This window comes from Geotrypetes seraphini, chromosome 8 (genome assembly GCF_902459505.1).
Source record: "Geotrypetes seraphini chromosome 8, aGeoSer1.1, whole genome shotgun sequence".
Lineage (NCBI taxonomy): Eukaryota > Metazoa > Chordata > Amphibia > Gymnophiona > Dermophiidae > Geotrypetes > Geotrypetes seraphini.
This window is the reverse complement of record NC_047091.1, coordinates 110560216-110581736: the sequence shown is the minus strand read 5'-3', so window position 1 is coordinate 110581736 and position 21521 is coordinate 110560216. Positions and strand designations below refer to the sequence as shown.

The following is a 21521-nucleotide window of genomic DNA, read 5'->3' as shown; positions in this document are numbered from 1 at the left end:
TCCTTATTCAGTAGGTCCTGCTTACCCTTTCTCTTCTTTGTGTCACTATCTCCATTTTCAGCTTTCCCCCCCCTTTTCCTTTGTTACTGCACCCTGTAGCTAGAATCTTTCCACCCTCCCTCCACTCCGGCCCAGCCCAGTATGAAATATTTCCTTTTGTTTCCCTCCCCTCTCTCTTTCTCTCTCTCTTCTGCTCCCTCACCCACGAGTCCTGCATCTGGCCCTCTCCCTTCTACCTGCACCTGGCAACACCCCCCTGCTCCGCGGCTCTCTTCAGCAACTTGTCAGCAGCGGTGATCAAGACAAGCTACCGACATCGAGGCCTTCCCTCTACGAGTCCCGCCTTTGTGGAAAAAGGAAGTTGAAACAAGCGGGACTCGCAGAGGGTAGGCCCCGACGTCAGAAGCTTGTGTCGATCGCTGCTGCTGAGTTGCCGAAGAGAGCCGCGGAGCAGGGGATGTGGCCGGGAGCAGGTAGAAGGGAGAGGGAGATAGGAAGGCTCTAGATCTCCGGAGCATGACACCGACCCCGGCCAGGATGATTTCTTTTTCAGGCGTGCATCTTACAAGTCCGGCGTCGCGGCGGGAAATAGCCATGCTGAGCAGTGAGCTCAGCACTACACAGATGAAAGCCTTGCTTGCTGATTGGTCCGGCGGCACGGCCGCCGGACCAATCAGCAAGCAAGGCTTTCATCTGTGTACGTGCTGAGCTCACTGCTCAGCATGGATATTTCCCGCCGCGATGCCGGACTTGTAAGTTGCATGCCTGCGTGACACACTACCGGAGCCACGGCAAAGGTGGAAAAGAGCCGCATGCGGCTCTGGAGCCGCGGGTTGCCGACCCCCGCGGTAGATGGAGGGACCACACGGAGTCACCCACCGTACCACCCGATTCGGGTAAGCGCAGGTATCGGTGGGTGGCTTATTTGCGGGGGGGGGGGGTGCCTTATTTTACAATTTTTTCTAAAAAGGGGGGGCTGTCTTATTTGATGGCCCTGCCTTATCATCGGGGAAACACGGTATTGGGTGACACCTTCTGAATGTTCTTCAGGACCCGTTGTAACTGTTGAGCAGTCAACTGGCAATGCAAGTCCTCAACCCACGCTGTAACTCCACTGTTCTTAAAGGCTATACAGTACTCCCCCGATATTCGCAGGGGTTCCGTTCCCCTGCAAATCTTGAAAAACCGCAAATACAGTTTTTCATGGGGGAGACTGGAGAGGGCAGCGGGAGAGGCAGGAGAGAGCAGCCGGAGCACCGGAGAGAGTGGGTTTCCATCCTGCCAATTTGTCTTTGGAAGATACAGGGGGGTCAGGGGATGTGAGGGAGGGTTCAGAAATGTGGGGAGGATGTCAGGGATGTTGGAGGGGGGTATTCCGGGGATGTCAGGGGTCCAGAAATGTTGGAGGATATGGGATGTCAGGGGGATGTTGAGGGATATCATGGGAAGGGGTTTAGGGCTCCGCAGCTCAGCTGATCCTGGAAGTGGGAATCCCCATCAGCTGAGCCAGCAGGAATCCCTAAAACTGGCTCAGCTGATGGGGATTCCTCTGCCATGATCAGACAAAGTAGTTGAGTATGTCAACAAAACTTGCTTTTATGATTTTTCATGTGGACGTTTTTATTTTTGAAAATGGTCACAAAAGATAGACGTCCTAAGGACCAAAACTTATACATAGGTCATTTTCAAATATAAAAGATGGATGTCTGGCAGTTTTGAAAATGGATATTTTTTCTGCTGGGATTGTGGACGTCTTGCCCAAAACATCCAACCTCAGACTTAGGGGTCCTATCAAAAATGAACCTCCAGACTTTTCGTAAACAATTGAAGTCAATCTTAGTTCAACAATATTATGGATCTGAAAATTATGGATTTGAGGTATATGAAGAAGGTTTTTTTCTAATTATTTTGTGCAATTGTTGTCTGCGATATAGCTGTACTGTAATTTTATTTAAACTGTAGAATTGTAAATCGCATAATACATTTGACTTGGTGGTATATCAAGCGTAATAAATCCAATCCAATAGAAAGGGTTCAAGTTCCCTCAAGCTCTTCAAAGACTACTGCTACACCACTGGATTTCACAGTTTTTCACCTGAGAGTGTTCACATCATGAATACTGCAACAACCAACCATTCCTACTCATCCTGTTATTCTATCATTGCATGTTGAGTTTCTTCCAGTACAGTACAGGAAAGACTTGAAGACATTTTAGTTTACCGAGGACTGAGTTGGGTGGGAGAGAGGGGGCAGACGCTGGTGGAAAATGGGTGGGAGCGTGAGCGGGCAGGAGCTGGTGGAAATGATTTGGGATGGGGGAAAGAGAGGGTAGATTTTATATAGAAGTAGGAAGACATTCTAGATAGAGCAGGGGATAGAGAAGGCATATGTTGGGGTGGGGTGGGGTAAAGAGAGGAGGCAGATGATAGAATGGGGAGAGTGAAAGGGGAGATGCTAGATGGAAGGTGAGGGGGAGAGAGGGGTCAGACATATGGGAGAGTTGAGTTACAAAGAGGATGGAAATAATGATGGAAGGGGAGAGAGGAGAGATGCTGGATGGAAAGGGGAGGAGGAAATAAGCTGTATAGAAGGAGGGAGACTGAAGACTGGATGGAAGAGGGGCTTGGGTTTTTGTCAGGTACTAGTGACCTGGATTGGCCACCATGTGAACGGGCTTGATGGACCATTGATCTGACCCAATAAGGCTATTCTTATGTTCTTATGAGTTTCTTAACATGTTCATCCCCTCCCCACTCTCTCCATTTCTTCTATACAATGTAACTTTTTTCCCTTCCACCACAATTTCCGCACATTCAAGTATGTCAAGTCTTTGTCATTTATGTTTAATTTAAGATATTTCCATTCACAACCTATTTCTATCTATTCTTTTTTTTTTAAGCTGATTGTTAACCGGCCAGACAATTGTTTGATGGTCGGGATATTAAAAATCAATAAACTTGGAAACCTAATCTATTATGTTTGTACTTTCTTTAACTTTGTGTATTTTTCAGTCTGTGATTGTTTTTATTGATTGTGTAAACCATATTGCATGAACTTGTCCAGGGAAAGGGTATTAACATTTATAAATAAAATACTGTAAATACAGAATCCAAAATGGCCGAAGAGATGGATTGGTTAGCCTGGCAAGTAACCTGATCTTGCAGGGCTGACTTGTCATCATATTGGTTGCCAAGTTTTATCAATGGTCTCAATCAGCTCCTTGGCTTTCATGCGTAAGGAAGCAATGCTGGAACTCCTTTGCTCCAGCTCTTCCAGTTGGCACTTGTCCACAAAAGTGGTGGCCGGGCACTGGTAAGGTGGGCTCACCATCGGCGGCAGAGCTTGAGACATGGGGGGCAGGGTGCTGAGGAACGAATGGCTGGTACAGGTGGACTGCAGAGCTTGAGCAGGTCCCATGAAACTTGGAACACTATGGCCGGTGGTAGTTCCAGCAATAGGGGATATCAACCAGGGATCCAGAGGCAAGGAACTATTCATAGGTCCAACAGTAGCTATCATCGGGGCCCTGTTAAAAGTCAGCATGGGAGTGTCATGAAGTTTCATGGAACTGGTGTCCAGTTTCTCCTGCCTCCTCCACTTGGCTCTTCTGTTCTGGAACCATACCTGTGTTGAAAGATTGTCAGATAGGATTACCCATAGAAATGATTTTTAGGGGCACTGGCACTTGTCAGAGATATCAGAGATGGGAATAACTTTACAGTGATAGACTCTTAATTTTTCATCATTTAATTTTTCACCTATGTATCTCACTGTTATTCCTGTTTGCAAACTTCTGTGGCACAGGGGATAAGAAGAACCATTGTGATTTGCAGCTGGCCTAATTGAGGGGAGATGTAGGATGTGTGAATTAGAGAATGACACGGGGACAACATTTTCCTTGTCCCTTTTGGAACTCATTTCCCCGTCCTGTCGAGTTCTTTTCCTGTCCCTGCCCCATTCCTGCGAGCTGCGTCCTCATCTGCGCAATCTTCAAACACTTTAAAATCATAAGTGTTTGATGCTTGCGCATTTAAGGCAGAACTTACAGGAATGGGACAGGGACAAAACTCATGGGGACGGGACGACATGGGGAAACTGAGTTCCTGCAGGGACGGAGACAAATTTGTCCCCGTGTCAGAATGAAGCCTTGAAACAATACAGCTATAAACCTAGCCTCTGCAGAGTGTTACAATAAACAGCACATTTTTTTTCTTTTCCCTCTGTTCATTAAAGCATGTCTCCTTTTCTATGAATCTTTGTTCTGTCTTTAACAAGCCCATTCTCTTAGGAGGAAATTGTGGTGTAGTGGTTAGAGCTACAGCCTCGGCACCTTAAGGTTGTGGGTTCAAACCTCACACTGCTTCTTGTGACACTGAGCAAGTCACTTAGGCCCAAATTCTGTAACCAGCACCTAAAGTTAGGCACCTATTTCGAAGGCGCTCAACTAGATAGGCGCCCATCTATGAATAACAAGCTCAATAAAAAGTTTTTTAATCCGCACTGATTGTAACATAGGCGCCTATCAAGAAAAGCGCGATTCTGTAACAAGGCGCTAGAGAATGACACGGTGACAAAATTCATCACCGTTCCCGTCCCCGCGGATAACCGCGGTAAACAATCTTCATGTTATTCTTTAAGGAGAGAGTGAAGAATCAGAGTGTGAATGGCCACAACCACTGACCCGCAAGCTTTGCTTTGAAGAATGCTGGTGTAGAAGGACTGAGGTTGAGATAGACTCTACAGAATGAGTCTCCAGAGCAGATATTGTGATGTCATAATGCCTCATTCTACCAGTGCCTAAGAGCCAATCACATCAGTGATGTCACAATGGCTTCATTATCCTTGGCTCACATAAGAATCAGAGTATGAATGGCCACAACCACTGACCCTCAAGCTTCGCTTTGAAGAATGCTGATGTAGAAGGACTGAGGCTGAAATAGACACTAAAAAATGACATGGGATTATTTCCCGCAGTTATCCGCGGGGACGGGAACGGTGATAAATTTTGTCACCGTGTCATTCTCTACAAGGCGCCTCTAAAAATTTAGGCAGCCTTCAAAAAAAAAATAGGCGCTTTGCATGTTAGGCGTGGGCGTGGCTACATGTTAGGCGCCCTGTTGCAGAATCACTGCTCTTAAGCGTGCTCAAGCGCTCAGCTAGGCGCCTACTTTTTAGTTGTGCCTAGAGCTGGCCTATTTCTTGGGCGCCTCCAAAATAGGTTCCGCTCAGCGTGATTCATTAAACAGCACCCAAGTTTACTTGAATCGCGCTGAACAGTGCCTATATAGGCGCCTAACTTTTTGGCCAATACTTTTGTTCTTATGTTCACCAATGGCGACCCAACTAGGACAGATAGGGAAAATGCTTGACTTCCTGACTGTATGTCACTTAATGCAGTATATCAAGTCCCAATTCCTTTCTTTGCTACCATAAATAACTACCTAGGGGCTTCTCTTCCAGTCTCCCTTCTTTCTTCTGTATGTTCTTTGTTATATGTTTCTCTACAGATAAATCTTAACCATTAAAGTGGACTGATGAAGACAAGAGATTGCTGGGCATTACTCATGATCCAGTTGATATCCGAAGGTCCATACAAATGAAAAAATGAAGAATATATATATATATATATACTAGTCTTATAGCCCGTTACATTAACGGGTGCTAGAATATATATGTGTATGTCTGTTTTTATTTTTTTTTCTCTCTCCTTAGTCGCTTTCTGTATTTCTGTCTGTCTTTTTTTTTTTTTTTTTTTCCTTGGCTGTCCACTACCACCCCTTGCCTGCTCCCCCTGTCCATTCTCCCTTCCTTTTACCTCCCCTGTGTCCTCCACCACCCCATCCCTGCTCACCTTATCCAGCAGAAGCCCTTATCCCTTTGTTTTACCTCCCCCTGTCCATCATCACCTCCTTCCTGCTCCCCCTGTCCAGCAGTAGGCGTGTCTTTATTTTTCTGCCCCCCCCTCCCTGTTCATCAGCACCTCTTCCCCTGTCCATCAACCCCTTTTCTGCCCTCTATTGCAGCATTTGGGTGGGCCTGCGCCTAAAGTGATTGGGCATGAGACCCCCATCCCCTGCCCAGCATCTCTGCTTCCTCTCCTCTGCCCCCACCCAGGTGACCAGGAATCTTTAAACTCTCTGCCTTCTCGCTCATCCATACCTTTGAAAATCTCCATTTTTAAAAAATTTTGATTTGATTTGAGACATCCGACTCGGGCCGCCGCGGTCGACATCTGCCTCGGGGGGGGGGGGGGTAGGAAGAGAGAGAGCGGAGAGGCGGCGACGGCAAAGTTAGTGTAAGGGAAATGCTGCGTCTTTCAACAGGGAGCAGGACAGAGCGTAAGCCGCGCATGTGCACTTCCTATGTGTCGCTACAGCTCACGGAAAACCGACGCACACATAGGAAGTGCGCATGCGCGGCCTAGCGTTTTATTATATTAGATACATAAACACATATAATGAAGTGTATGTTAATATTAGACCAATAATCTCTTTACAGTGTATATGGTGCCGCAATATGTAAATAGGCACCATGTAGCTTTATTAGATTAGAGATTTAAAAGAGTACAGAGAACAGTTAGTGATTCAGAGAGAAGTAATGTAATGTAATGTAATGTAATTTATTTCTTATATACCGCTACATCCGTTAGGTTCTAAGCGGTTTACAGAAAATATACATTAAGATTAGAAATAAGAAAGGTACTTGAAAAATTCCCTTACTGTCCCGAAGGCTCACAATCTAACTAAAGTACCTGGAGGGTAATAGAGAAGTGAAAAGTAGAGTTAGAGGAAAAATAAAAATAAAATAAACATTTAACAAGACAGCATTGATCTAAATACTTTGGAAGGTAGAAGAGAGGAGAGAAAGGAATAGAAGCAGAAGGGGGAGCCGTTGAACAGTAGAATTCTGGAGAAATTTAAATGATAGAAATAGAACAAAACAAAGACAAAAGTGACTAATCTCTACAGATAAGACACATCACATAAAAGGTCATGGGCAGTGCAAGGGAGCAACCTGTGTCCTACAGAGATGTGCATGGCCTTGCCCAATCAATCACTATATTGCCCTCCAATATAGTGGCCAATTTTAAGTTTTGTTAGTAACAAGAGAACTGGCACAATCCAGAGTTTGACAAAAGAACATAAAAGAGATTAACGGAAACATAGGAAGGTTTATGGTTTGACTACAGCTACACTGTTAACTGTATTTTATGTATGTTTAACCTGTAACCCGTTCTGAGCTCCCTGGGGAAAACGGGATAGAAATCAAATAAATAAAAGGTTATCACGTGATCTGATTATGCAATTTTCCTACTTTGTACATTACTGAGAAACCTATAAAAACTGAACTCCTAGTTTCAATAAGTGTTTGGGGGGGGGGAGGGGTGGCATTTCATGCTCTCACTGACACATGTGCATTTCTGTGTCAGAAGAACAACATCTCCTGGGAACTTTGATCTCTTGCCTCAGAGAAAGCTTCTCTGCCAGCAGTGGCGTACCTAGGGGGGGGGGGGGGGGGGGCGGGCCGCCCCGGGTACCAGCCCTAAGGGGGTGTTCCCGGCCTTGCCGTTCAGTCCCCCGCCACCCCCGAAGGACCGCTCGCCCCCCTGGCCTCCCCGCACCACCTATGAACAGCCGCAGCAGGATCGCGAAGTCAGCGTCAGCATCCCTGCGCTGCTTCCTACGACGCGATCCCGCCCCTCCTCTGACGTCAGAGGAGGGGCGGGACCGTGGCGCAGGAAGCAGCAGGGATCGCTGACGCTGACTTCGCGATCCTGCTGCGGCTGTTCATAGGTGGTGCGGGGAGGCCAGGGGGGCGAGCGGTCCTTCGGGGGTGGCGGGGGACTGAACGGCAAGGCCGGGAACACCCCCTTAGGGCTGGTACCCGACGCTGACTTCGCGATCCTGCTGCGGCTGTTCATAGGTGGTGCGGGGAGGCCAGGGGGGCGAGCGGTCCTTCGGGGTGGGTCGGGGCATCAGGCCTTCAGGGTGGGGCGGGCGGGCAGGCAAGCAGGCTTTCAAGGGGGAGGGGGTGACAGGCAGGCAGGCAGGCCTTCAAGGGGGGACAGGCCTTCGGGGGGGGGTGCAGACATTCAAGGGGTGCAGGCCTTCAAGGGGGGCAGGCAGGCCTTCAGGGGGGTGCAGACCTTCGGGGGGGGGTGTAGGCCTTTGGCGGGGTGCAGACCTTCAAGGGGGTGCAGGCCTTCAAGGGGGGAAAGGCAGGCAGGCCTTCAAGGGGGGGACAGGCCTACAAGGGGGGGGGACAGGCCTACAAGGGGGGGGACAGGCCTACAAGGGGGGGGGACAGGCCTTCAAGGGGGGGTGCAGGCCTTCAAGGGGGGGTGCAGGCCTTCAAGGGGGGTGCAGGCCTTCAAGGGGGGAAAGGCAGGCAGGCCTTCAAGGGGGGGACAGGCCTACAAGGGGGGGGGACAGGCCTACAAGGGGGGGGACAGGCCTACAAGGGGGGGGGACAGGCCTTCAAGGGGGGGTGCAGGCCTTCAAGGGGGGGTGCAGGCCTTCAAGGGGGGTGCAGGCCTTCAAGGGGGAGACAGGCCTTCAAGGGGGGGAAAGGCAGGCAGGCAGGCCTTAAAGGGGGGACAGGCCTACAAGGGGGTGGGACAGGCCTTCAAGGGGGGGACAGGCCTTCGGGGGGGTGCAGACCTTCAAGGGAGTGCAGGCCTTCGGGGGGGGGGTGCAGTCCTTCAGGGGTGGGGTTTAGGCCTTCAGAGGGGGACAGACCTTCGGGTGGGAGGTAAAGTCCTTCGGGGGGTGCAGGTCTTCAGGGGTGGGGTGTAGCCCTTCGGAGGGGGGACAGACCTTCGGGGGAGGGGGGTCCTGGTGTAAAAGTACACAGAGGGAGAGAGGGAAGGGGGGGTTCAAAGATACATGCATATGCCAGACTTTGGGGGTTAGAAATAATGGGTCTAAAAACAGAGGAGTGGGAGAGAGATGGTGCATAATGGGATTTAGGGAGGGAAGGAACAGAAAGGGAGAGAACTTGGAAACAGGGGATGGTGTGGAGGGGGGATAGAGATACTGGATAGGAGGATAGTTGGGAACAGAAAGGGAGAGATGGTGGATCCTGGGGTGGTGGGGAGTTGAGAAAAGGTGAATCTGTGGAGGGAGACAAAAAAAAGGAAAGATGCCAGATCGCCGGGAGAGGGAAGGGAAACGGAAGGGGAGAACAGAGATGGCAGACGGATGGTTAGCACGGAGAAAGGAGACCCTGGCAAGCAAGACAACAAGAGCCTGGGACCAACAAGATTTGAATATTGATCAGAGAACAAAAGGTAGAAAAAATAATTTTATTTTCTGTTTTGTGATTACAATATGTTAGATTTGAAAAGTGTACATGAGACAGCTTGAAATGGGAACTTTTCTATTTTTGTGAATGGCAAGGCTGAGTTCAGTTAAAATATATGCTTTATAAGAAAATATAATAATGTGTTTTATAAAGTTTATAAGCATTGCTGGCATACTCGGTGAGGTGTTCCTAGTGTTGGTGGTGGTGGTAGCATGTCAGTGTGTTGAGAGGAAGAGGTAGTCTGGGAAATTCTGCTGAGCAAACTCTGGGCCCATTTCCACCCCCAGTTAGTCCACTCCACTCAACTGGTTCACACACTGAGTGGGTCTTTGGGTGTTATTTCTGGGTAGTTGTTTTAGAATCTCTTCCAGTGGTTTGTCAGTATCTCCTTCTGGTCCAAGGAAGGAAACTTTGTCAACCTTAGCATTGACCTTCAGAATATGTTTGTAACAGCGCTGCTTGTGTGGCATTAGGCTATGTAGTGATCGAAAGAAAAAAACAGACCTTTGCACATTTTTGCACTATATGGTGGGTGTATGAGGAGATTCATTTCCTGCACAGTTAAGTCCATTTTTTCTACTGAATAATAGTATAGGTACAATGAAAGTAAATAGCAAAAATGTTTGAGTAGATAATTAAGGAAATCTTTTTCATATTGCTTGCTTATGGACTGGGAAAAAAGACTGTTCAAGCAAATGTCTCCAGAACTGCTTTAATGGAAAAATGTGATTTTTTTTTTTTTAAGTACTTTGTGAAATTTATTGTTGTTGTGAAATTTATTGTTATACTTTGTTTAAACTTAAAAAGCGGTGTCATTAACAGTGAATCTAATCGAAAAATCGATTCAACAGGGTGAATCGGATCGAATGAAATATTTTTCTCTGAATCGGGCAGCACTATTGGCTACCATGAGAATGGGCTACTGGGCATGATGGACCATTGGTGTGACCCAGTTAGGCTATTCTTATGTTATGTTCTCATCTGTAGGGGCCTTTGTTTTCACTTCTTATTTTAATGTATTTTTTTCCTGGGAACTTATCAGTGTTTTTTTATAATGGGAACAAAAATGGAAGAGAATTAATGTGTGTGGAATGGGGGGGGGTAACTAATTTCTTCAGCTAAATAATTCAATCCACTTCAAACAGACATAGGAGAACTCACGCACCATTCACACACCCTCCAACCAAAAACGTCAAAAGAAAAAAACTGTTCGACAACCTCCTAGCCATTCGAGCTGCAACACTTGACCCCCAACTCTACAACCTATTGACCTCGACCACAAACTACAAAACCTTAAAAAAAGAAATAAAAACCCTTCTATTAAAAAAACACATAAAACCAAACTAACATAATCAGAACTGTCCCAAGCATCACCTGCAACTACTCCATATGTACTTCTGATGTCATGACAATTCAGACATAATTTATGTTATGTTATGTTTGGAATAATGGTTACATAAATGAGGTTCAATAAAAGAAAATTTTCTGTGGGAGCATTTGTTGGAACTTCTGTTATCCTGATTTCTTCTATCTGTGGGCTTTCTTTAGCTAACCTACTTATCTGGGGCTTTCCACTTCTGCAGCTGCCCTTTTCACGGTCCACTTTGCGCTTGCACTCTCTGGGGAGGGGGGGTTGGGTCTGGGCTTGGTGGGGTAGGTGTGTCTGGTAGTTTTGTCTGGGTGGTGGCTGGGTGTTTCTTGGGTGCTTGTTGTGCGGATTGGTGTGTCTGGTGAGCGGTCTGGGTGTTGTTGCTTGTGGGGGTTTTTTTCATTATAAAATATGGCTGAGGGTCTAGTCCGGCTTATTATTCTTGTGGGTTCTGGGGTGGGATTTGTTTGCTTGCCCCAAGTTTTGGCCTTTTGTTGTGTATTGCTATGCCTCTCATTGGCAATTTTCTCTTGGGAGAGGCTTGTTCATGCTTGTTGTTGCTGTTACTCTCATTCTGTGTTCTTTTTGATAATGTATAAGTTTCTGTACAGACCATGGTTGCTTGTCTGGACCTTTTGCCATTCTCAATAAAAATACTTTGGAAAAAAAAAAAAAAAAAAAAAAGAAAATTTTCACTGCCTGTTTCTATTCTGACCATTTATTCCATTTCATGGTTATTGCAAAAAAAAAAAAAAAAAAAAAAAATTTTACATGAGGGGGGGGGGGGTGTCAAAAAATGATGGGCCCCGGGTGCCACATACCCTAGGTACGCCACTGTCTGCCAGCACTACAAATCTCTCTCCTCTGTCTCTCTCCGTCATGTGTTATAACTTTCCTGTAAGATCTGAATGTGCTGCATTAGTGAATGCTACTGTCCATTTCTATTTTTGTGTAACTTTTCTTCCTATCAGTGTGTGAGAGTGTAAAAGCTAACCAGAATAAGGAGAAGTTTATAGCCATGCACGGTGTGGTATGAGTGAGTTCTTTGGTACAATCTTAACATTCCATCTTTAAAAATAATTGGTACACGTCGTACCACAATCTTTTCTGTGACAGCCCCTATGATCTGGAATACTCTTCCTTTACACTTAAAAATGGAAAAAAACTTAAAAAATTTTAAAAGCAATCTAAAGTGCTTTCTTTTTAAAGATGCTTTTAATTGATCAATTATATTTTAGTAATTAAACTATTCTTGTTTTTTACATTTATTTTCCCAATCCCCTTTTGTGTTTACCTTAAATGTTTCTCACATTTTCTATATCGATTGTATTTCTCCCCCTCTTCCTATTCATGTTTAGGGGCCTTTCGGTCCGTTTTTTACCTAGTATGTAATTGTTGTCAGTCTTGTAGTTTTTAATATAGAAATGTATGTTTCACTTGTTAAATTTTTGTTTAAATGTTAATTCTAAATCTTGTTCAACGCTTTGTAGTTTCGAAAAAGCATTTAATCAAAAATCTGAATAAACAATAATAATAAACAATACTGTTTGGTGAGACAAGAAGACAGCTCCAAGACTTCTTCTGCCCTCTGGAGTGTGTCTGAGTTTCTACACAATGCAAAACTATAAGGGATGATTAAGGTAAGAAGTGTTTACTAGTCATAGTGTAGTCACCAAAATCTAAGTTATTAGTGTCACCAGTAAATTGCATATTAGAAAGTCTTAGTAGATTTTTTTTGGGTGGGGAAGGAAATTAAAAGGTTCTGTGATGGGTTGTCCTATGAGTGTTGGACCTTTGCATGGACAAAATGTATACATTTTTTGACTCAGGAGCTCAGGAGCTGTTACTCAAAGCTAGTTCAACCAGTAGGTGGACTAGACATTCACTTAGAGTGGCAAGCCAGCAGCAGAGCAGCTTGAAAGCATGGTGGTGGGTTTTTGAGCATCTGTGCATATATGCCCAAAGTCTGCTAGGTCCTTCCCTCTCCAACAGACAGCTGTTGAACATGCAAGTGCTCAAAGGCCTCATGTACATTGTGTTTTCCTTGTAGGTTTAGGATTGGGCAGAAGAATGGCACAGCAGTGCAGGAGGAGGAAGGAGAGAAAGCGGTCACCTGGGTAGTAGGGAAAGAGAGATACTAGATGCAGAGATGAGAGGGGAGATGCCGGACTTTGAGAGAGGATACATGGCTGTAAAGTTTCACCTATGGCATTGTATATTCTAGAGGCCCGTTTTGCTGACAGTTGTCTTCTCAGGCCAAAATAAAATGTGCACAAAGATAATCCCCTGGATTCTATAAAGTTCACTAAAACTTGTGTACCAAAGTTTGAGCATGATTCTGAGATGCACAAGCAACTTAATAGCCAATAATTGGATGCTGACAATTATTGATGTTAATTGTCACCAATCAAGATTTGTGAATGCATTTGGTTGTGCGCATTTCTAGAACAGCGTACCCAAATCCCATAGCATGCAACTCAAAAGAAGGCATGGCTATTGGAGGGTCACAGGCAGATCAGGAGTGTTCTGAATAGTTGTGTGCAGTGCTATTTAATTCTGGGGATCCATGCTCAACCTCTGCGCAAGGATTTACAGGTTTCAGTTGGCATAAGGCCTTGTGCCTAAAGTTGATTGCTGCAGTCACCGTAACTGTCAACATGCTGCCTTCATTGTACAAAGTGTCAAAAGGAATTCTGGTGCAAGACATGTACTGGAGCGCCTTCCTGAGCTGTTCAGCCTAAAGCGCAAGTGCCACTGCGTGGTGTGGACAGGATCAGTGCAAAAAAGGTATGAGCAGTGTTCATAGAAACCTTTGACTCTCCTGAATGTTGACGCCCATGCAATGCTTACTGTGTTATGCTGGTCCGGCCTAGGAGGAGGACGCATTGACCAGTGCTACACCAGGAAGAAAACAGAAGTTACCAGTACTATCTTTCTCTTGGGCTTCAATCCATAACCCTACTCCCCACCTAGCCAGCAGATTAACCATTCCCCTTAACTGTATCCATGGCATCCTGTTTGTCTATCTTGTCTGTTTAGATTGTAAGCTCTTTCGAGCAGGGACTGTCTTCTTTGCGACTCTGTTCAGTGCTGCGTATGTCTGGTAGCACTATAGAAATAATTAATAATACTAGTAGTAGTCGGGCTTCCCTGTGAAGAAAATAGAAGTAGGATTAGGAGCAGGGGCAGGACCAGCCACAGAGAAACCCAAGACTTTCAGATCTGTAGGCAGCACAGCTTGCTGGTGGGTTTTGGGGCTCCCTAATTTAGTCTAATCTACCTCCACCTTTTCTACGCAATTTCACTGGGACCACAGCAAGATTTCTGAATCGCTCTATTACCATTTAGTTCAAGGCGATTTACATCAAAAAGATGCCAAAATAATTCAATGGGAAAATACAATTTCTTGGATAAAAAAGATGCCCTTACAATACTTTAGCTAAAAGTACTAGATAGAGTGTGAGCCCACCAGGACAGATAGGGAAAAATGCTTGAGTACTTGAATGTAAACCACGTGAGGCTATAAGTGGTATATAAATACTGAAAGAACGAAAGAATCGGCCTTCATTTACAAGCTCCTTATTCCACATGATCCTTCAAGAGTCCTAAGATCCTCCTCTCAACATCTCCTTCATATACTGTCTTTGAAAATCATTACAATTACGGCCCCCACAGTATGGAACTCCTTACCACCTCATATTAGGGCTGAACAAAATTTACATAAATTTAAGGGAAATCTAAAATGCTTCCTCTTCCAAGACGTATATGATTGCTGAATAGGTTTAGTGACTGCCTGGGTTATTTAATAATCTGATCTCCCTAGTCTCCCTACTGTTTTTTACCTTCTATGTTTTCTTTACTTTTAAAATTGTAGCTCTCCCCACTTTCCTATTGTTTTTATGTCTGTCAAGTATTGTCTAGTTGGTACTTATCTGTTGAATGTCTCCCCCCCTTTTTTTTAAATTGTAAAATGCATGGAGGGGCATAATCGAAAGGGACGTCTAAGTCCGTTTATGTCCATCTTGCAAGTCGTCCAAAGTAAAAAAAAAACGGCTTAAGACACATTTTCAAAAGATACGTCCAACTTTTTTTTCGTCCTGCCGATCTGATCGTCCAAGCCACTAAATTGTCTATCTTTATACCACATTTTCGTCCAACTTTCTGTCCAAGTCCAAAATGCCTAGAACAAGCCCTGTTGGATTTGGGAGGGGTCTGCAAAGTGATGGACTGCACACCCAGACATGCCACCTAAATAGTGGGGTACCTTACACTGCTGTGAACTTCACAAAAAGGATGCCATGTCTTTTCTTCCCTATGGTGAGCCCCCCAAACCACCTCCAGAATCCCCTAGATCCACTTATATACCACCCAATAGCCCTTATGGCTGCAGGAGCCACTTATATGCCAGTACAAAAGGGTTTTAGGGGTGTATAGGGAAGTGCACATGTTTAAGTATCAATGCAGTGATTACAGGGACTTATGGGCATGGGTCCTTCTCTCCATGAGTCCCTAATCCACCCCCAAGAAGACTTAAGTTGCCTCTGGGCTGGATGACTAGGCTTTCCTATGCCAGGCGGCCAGGTGATGATGGTCTGGAGGCTGAATTTTAAAGGTGTGATTAATATTTTTATGGGGGTGGGGAGGGGGTTGGTGATCACTGGGGTAGTGTGGGGGGGGGGGTCTGTTTTATGTGTTTGCAGTGCTTATCTGGTGACTTTAGGTGGGTTTTTGTGACTTAGACCATGTTTAGCTTTGGTCGTTCAGCGGCACTATGAAGGCCTAGGTCGTTTAGAAATATGTCCAAAACCCGTTTTTATTATTGGCACTTGGATGTTTTTGAGAAATGTTCGTCCAAGTGCCGACTTAGGCCGGTTTTTGGACGTTTTTCTCTTTCGATTATGAGCCCCTTAGAATTTATGATTAGCATTTTATCAAAATTTTAATAAACTTGAAACTTGAAATAAATACTAACTCTACAATCTATAATGTATATATAAAATCAGATGTATTTATGTATGTTCCAGCATAACTCTGAAATGCATGGACAGATTTCAACCAAACTTGGTATACATATCAATTACTATCAGGGGGAAAAATACTGTGGGGGTGGAAAGGTGGGGTGATGTAAAGAATCATCGAATAAGACAGATATTGCTTTCACCAATTGAGTGAAGCTTGGGGAATGATTTCACACTGTGCTGTGCTGTCATTGATGAAACAATGTCTCCATGGAAACGTAAGAGTCCAGCAGCGTGAGGTCAGACTAAAGGATATGAAAGAGAGAGCATAACTCTGAAACACATGGAGACATTTCAACCAAACTTGGTATACATATCACTTACTATCTGGGGAAAAATATTGTGGGGGTGGGACGGGGGTAAAATATTGAGAGGGTGGGAAGGGGGTAGGAAGGGGATGTCTTCACTAAAGAACAAGGAAGCAGAAGAGATACAGGAACTAACACTGACCTTCAGATATTTACATGCAGTGCCATAGGGAGGGCCATTCTTGCTGCTGAGATTGGGATATCCGGGATTGGGATTGGGATATCCGGGATTGGGATTGGGATATCCGTGTAACGCTGGGTGATATGCTAGTCTATCATATACAAATGTTTTCAACATTCTACAAAATTTCCAGTAACTAACTTCTGTTCTTATTTGTATAGGTAAATCATTCCAAATAACAATAGCAGCATATATAAAAGAAGAATTAAATTGATGTTTAAAACATATACATGCAGTCCCCATTTTACAAACATCCATCTTACATCGGACTCAAACTTATGAATGGGGGTCCTTGTTCTTCCTTTGGTGTTTCAATATGTCCCTCTCCCTCCCTCCTGAGTCTCAACACGCCCCTCTCTCTCTCCCGTGTCTCAATGTGCCCCTCTTTCTCCCTCCCTTTCTCCATTCTGTGCCCCAAGTATGTGCCTCCCTCCCATGGGTGTTTACCTTCTTCTGACTGACTCCCTCCCCCTTCCAGTCGCAGGCAGCAGCTCCTATGCTTGTACCACAGTTGAACTGGAAGCCTTCCCTCTGATGTCAGAGGAAGGAAGGGAAAGAGAAGGGTGCATTGGGACACAGGAAGGAGGGAGCACAGACTTCGGACAAAGGATGGAAGGAAGGAAGAGGGGGCACAGAATGGAGGGAGGGAGGGGAGCATGAGCCATAGTGTAGAAGAATGGAGGGAGTGATGGAAAGAGATGCTGAGGTGGGGGAGGAAATAGAAAGGGAGACCTGAGTGTTTGAGTGAGAGGGAAAGCAAGATGGTGCACATAGGGAGATAAAGAGGAAAATTGTTGGGTAAGGAAGGGAGAGAGAATTATTGGACATGGTGGTGGGAGAGGAGGGAGGTAGAGATGCATGGAGAAGAGAGAGATGAAAGGGACTAATGTTGGATATGGTGGTGGTGGAGAGGGAACAGTGGGATGGATGTAAAGGGATGCAAGAGGGGCTTCAAGGAGGCGAAGAAGGTGGGAAGAATACTAGGATCTGAGTTACATACAAATTCAACTTAAGAATGTTTAAAAAAAAAACCCAGAAATTGTTCTTAACCCGAGAACTGCCTGTACCTCTAAAAGTGGGGAAACTGCAGTAAAAATGCATTAATCTATTAGATGAATAATAATTCAAATGTGAAAAGAACAAAGAGATGATTTCTGCCCTGAGCACCAGCATGTTTAAGCCCTGGCAGGAGGGAGATTGAGAAGACAAAGGAGCCAAGACTCAGGGACTGGGGGGAGTGGAAATTTCTTTGAAAATCAGGGTCAATCCATAGTTGTAAGTGATACATTAAAGTAGTTCAATTAAAATGATCTATGACAAACGAGAGTTATGTTCTCCAGCAGGTCGGTGAAGAAAGAATGCAGTTACACAGAGTTTAAGCAGTACAAATTTATCTAGTTCTTAGGCAGTCTGCGTGTGTTAGTAAAAGATTAGTGAAAGAGGGGTAGGGGGATAGACAGTACAGTAGAGTTCAACGATAATGGATAAAAAAGCCAATGTCTATTCAGTTCTTTTGTGTTAGTCTCAGATTGTTTGATCATTCTAATTTCAAAGGTTTTTCTCTTTCATTTAGACCCCTGCATTATCTGAACCATTTAAGTAAAAATAGGCCTAGTCCCAGTGCTACTCTCCATATGACCCCACATTCCCCAAAGGCTTTCCTGGCTCACCTGCACTCTGACCTCAGGCAGATTAACCTTCATGGCGAGCTCCTCCCGGCTATAGACATCAGGGTAGTGAGACCTCTCAAAGGCCCTCTCCAGTTCATGGAGCTGGTAGGTAGTAAATGTGGTGCGGTTCCTCCGATGTTTCCTCTTGGGCCGCTCTTCTTCAGCTGGGCCATCAGTACCCACACAGGTCCTCAGCTCATCCAGCTCCCTCTCACATTTACTGACAAACATGGTGAAATCTGAACAAAGAACACATTTATACATGCTTGGTATAATGCCATTGACACCTACGGGATAGCATGGCCTTTTACATAAAATATAGTAATTAACCGGAGGGCAAGGAGGCAAAGGGGAAGTAGGGAAGTGAGGAGGAAGTTGGTGATGGGGACAGTATTCAAATCCATGCTCAAAACCCACATCTTTGAAGCTGCTTTAATATTATTATAATATTTTATGATTTCTTTTACTTATGAATAAATATAGGATACAAGGGAGAGGGATTATTCGATATAGTTTAGAATTTGATGTTATATTAAGTGTGATTTAAGTATAAATGATTGTATTATATGTTACACTTACTGGGAGCTTTAAAAATGAATAAAGATTAGTTAATATAACAAGTTATGGGGGGGGGAATGATTGTTTTATGTATTAATTGTGTATTTAATGTGCCTTTTTTGTAGTGTTTATATCTAAATTAATTGTATGGCACTGTCAAAGTTTGAAAATCAATAAAGATTAATTTAAAAAAAAGAAAAAAAAGAAAGCTGCTTTCAATTCCTAACTTCATCCCATCTGATAAGCACCCATACATACCGAACAGGATGAAATATGCCTCAAAACATGCCCTGGTCGCCTTTCAACTGCAAACTGCCAAACAGCGTTCCTACTCCCACTTCATGCTGAGCCACTGGAATCAACTGCCCCCGCAGATCAGATCCCTTAAAGGACTCCTCAACTTTAGAAAAACATACCTCTTTACTTAACTCCCCTGCCCAGCACCGATAGATTACAAAGAAAGTATATTGGTATTAGATCCTGATATGTGTCGCGTTAGGACAAAAACTTGAAAAATCTTCCAGTGTAACTACTGCAAATTTAACCTGTAAACCATACATTATGTATATTGATATTAGATCCCTAGCTGGAATATTATCAGCATTCTTTTCTATTTTTTTAATGTATTTTATCTGCATTATATTGTAAATGCATTCGGCTCACTATTGTTAAGTTTCTATTATTCCAACCTGTTGTATTTCAATTGTATTTTATGTACTAGCCCAGTTTGTTGTGAAGCGCCTAGAACTTTTTTTGGTATGGCGGTATATAAGAATAAAATTATTATTATTAGTGTGTTTCAAGTTAGGATAAAGACATATAAAAAATAACTTGTATTGTAAGGTAATTATGGCACATTGTAACCTGTAAATTCTATATTATGTTCATTGGTATCAGACCCCTAGTATGTATCGAGTTAGGATAAAACCTTGTATCGCAAACTTGTATTGTAACTATGTCAAATTGTAACCTGTTAATTGTATATTCTGTATGTTTACCTGTAACCCGTTCTGAGCTCTTTGGAGAAAATGGGATAGAAAATGAATGAATCAATCAATCAATCAATCAACTAAATCAAAAGCTGTTGATAAATTTAAGAACTGTGACTACTGAGTTTCACTGGTTTAAGGCTGTTCTGTTTTTATTGGTCAAGGCAATCAGGAGAGATTGAGGGCTATGGCCAAATCAAAGCTAGGAAAGCCAGCCCCTGCCTACATCTTTCAAGACAAAAAAAAAAAAGTCTATACAGTGGTACATTGGATTACGAGCATAATCCGCTCCAGGAGCATGCTCGTAATCCAAAATGCTCGTTTATCAAAGCAAAGTTCCCCATAGACAATAGTGGCAACAGCAACGATTGGTTCCAGAACCCGGGGTATGTACCTGTCGGGGCCAGGTGCTGCAGCGTCGTCTCCTCCGTCTGCTTCCTCGTCCGCCTCCTCCATCTGTCATAAAGAACAACCCCACAGTGCCACTTCGGGGGGGGGGGGATGCCTTTAATGTGCCAGCCGCCGGAGAACCCACAGTGCCACTTCAGAGGGATGCCTCCTCCATCTGCCAGCCAGCCCTCCATGTCGGTTGCCCCTTGCATGCTGGAGAGCCCCCACCCAAGCCCTTGCAGCCGAGTGCTGCCCCACCCGCACCCGCGCATGACATGCACAACGCCGATGATTGACGCTGTGTGCGTCACACGCAATGCGCAGGGGGGATGGCACCCGGCCGCACAGGCCCAGACAAAGGTCCTTCAACCTGCGGAAGGCACCCGACGTGGAAGGCTGGCCGGAAGACGGAAGAGGAATCCCCCGAAGCGGCGCTTCCTGGACTATAAGTGCTCGTTTATCGGGGCAGTGCTCGGTTTGCGAGTCAAAAGTTTGCTGAGTGTTTTGCTCATCTTGCAAAACACTCGCAAACCGAGGTTCCTCTGTATTTTTAAGTCGGTATGTTATGTCTACATTGTAAATGCTGTAATCTAAACTCCTTTTGTCTATACTGTAAACGCTGTAAAGTCTGTATTCCTCACTAAAGTTTGTCCTACCCATTCTGTGAATTTACTCTTGTAACCTATTCTGGGCTCCTTTGGGAGGACGGGCTAAATAAATGACTAAAAAAAAAAATTAAATTTAATGAATCCCTCCATTAAAAATTAAGGGCTCCTTTTACAAATGTGCACTAGCGTTTTTAGCGTGCGCTAGCTGAAAAGTTACTGCAAGCTCAAGAGGAGGCGGTAGTGGCTAGCGCACGTGGCATTTTAGTGTGCGCTATTCCGTGCGTTAAGGCCCTAATGTGCCTTCGTAAAAGGAGCCCTAAAACTTTCCATATTTATATAGCCTCTCCACAGTCCATGCATCTGCTATTAAGATTATTTCAGGTTCTAATAAATTTGATCACGTTACCCCCACTGTTACAAAAAGCCCACTGGTTGCCTGTTATACATAGGATAACATACAAAATTGCTCTTCTAACTTTTAAAACTATACAAACTAACGCCCCAGCATTCATAGACAGACTCTTGATTCTGTACGACCCCCCGAGAGCCCTCAGATCAACTTCACAGCACACCCTTAATGTACCTTCTTTAAAAATAATTGGTACTCATCGTACCTTTATTTTTTCTGTGACCGCCCCAATGACCTGGAACTCTCTTCCTCTATACTTAAGAACTGAACAAAACCTGCAAAAGTTCAAAAGCAGTCTAAAGTGTTTTCTTTTTAAAGATGCCTTTAACTGACAATATGATACATGTTTACTTTAACAGTGTCCAAAATTTCTCTCTTTTTCAGTTTTCCAGCAATTCTTTACCTTTCCTACTCCCTTTTGTATTTCCCTTCTTGTGTACCTTTTCTTTAAATATTGTAGTTCTCCCCCTATTCCCATTGTTTTCTGAGGCTTAAGTATGTCAGTCAGCCCTAGAATGTCCTATTATCAGTCATGTACGTCTAATTGGTCTAAAGGTTTGTCTCCTTGTTATTTTTAAATTTTTTCTGTACAACGCTTTGTACCTTTGGATAGGCGTTTAATCAAAAACTTGAATAAACTTAAATTTAAAGCTATTAATATTAATTTAAACCTCTGAACAGACAACCTAGCTGTTGAATACTGAGAAGTCATCTTCCT

At 44.3% G+C, this 21521-nt stretch overlaps 1 protein-coding gene across 1 annotated transcript; it reads right to left on the bottom strand.

Moving 5' to 3' along the window:
- Positions 1 to 3074: 3074 nt before the first annotated feature.
- RAX2 (retina and anterior neural fold homeobox 2) lies at positions 3075 to 18080 on the bottom strand. Its single transcript, XM_033957331.1, has 2 exons — positions 17850 to 18080; positions 3075 to 3624 (listed from the first exon to the last, which is right to left on the bottom strand). Exons 1-2 carry the CDS (start codon positions 18078 to 18080, stop codon positions 3178 to 3180), a joined length of 678 nt encoding a protein of 225 aa, XP_033813222.1. The 3' UTR covers positions 3075 to 3177.
- Positions 18081 to 21521: the final 3441 nt, after the last annotated feature.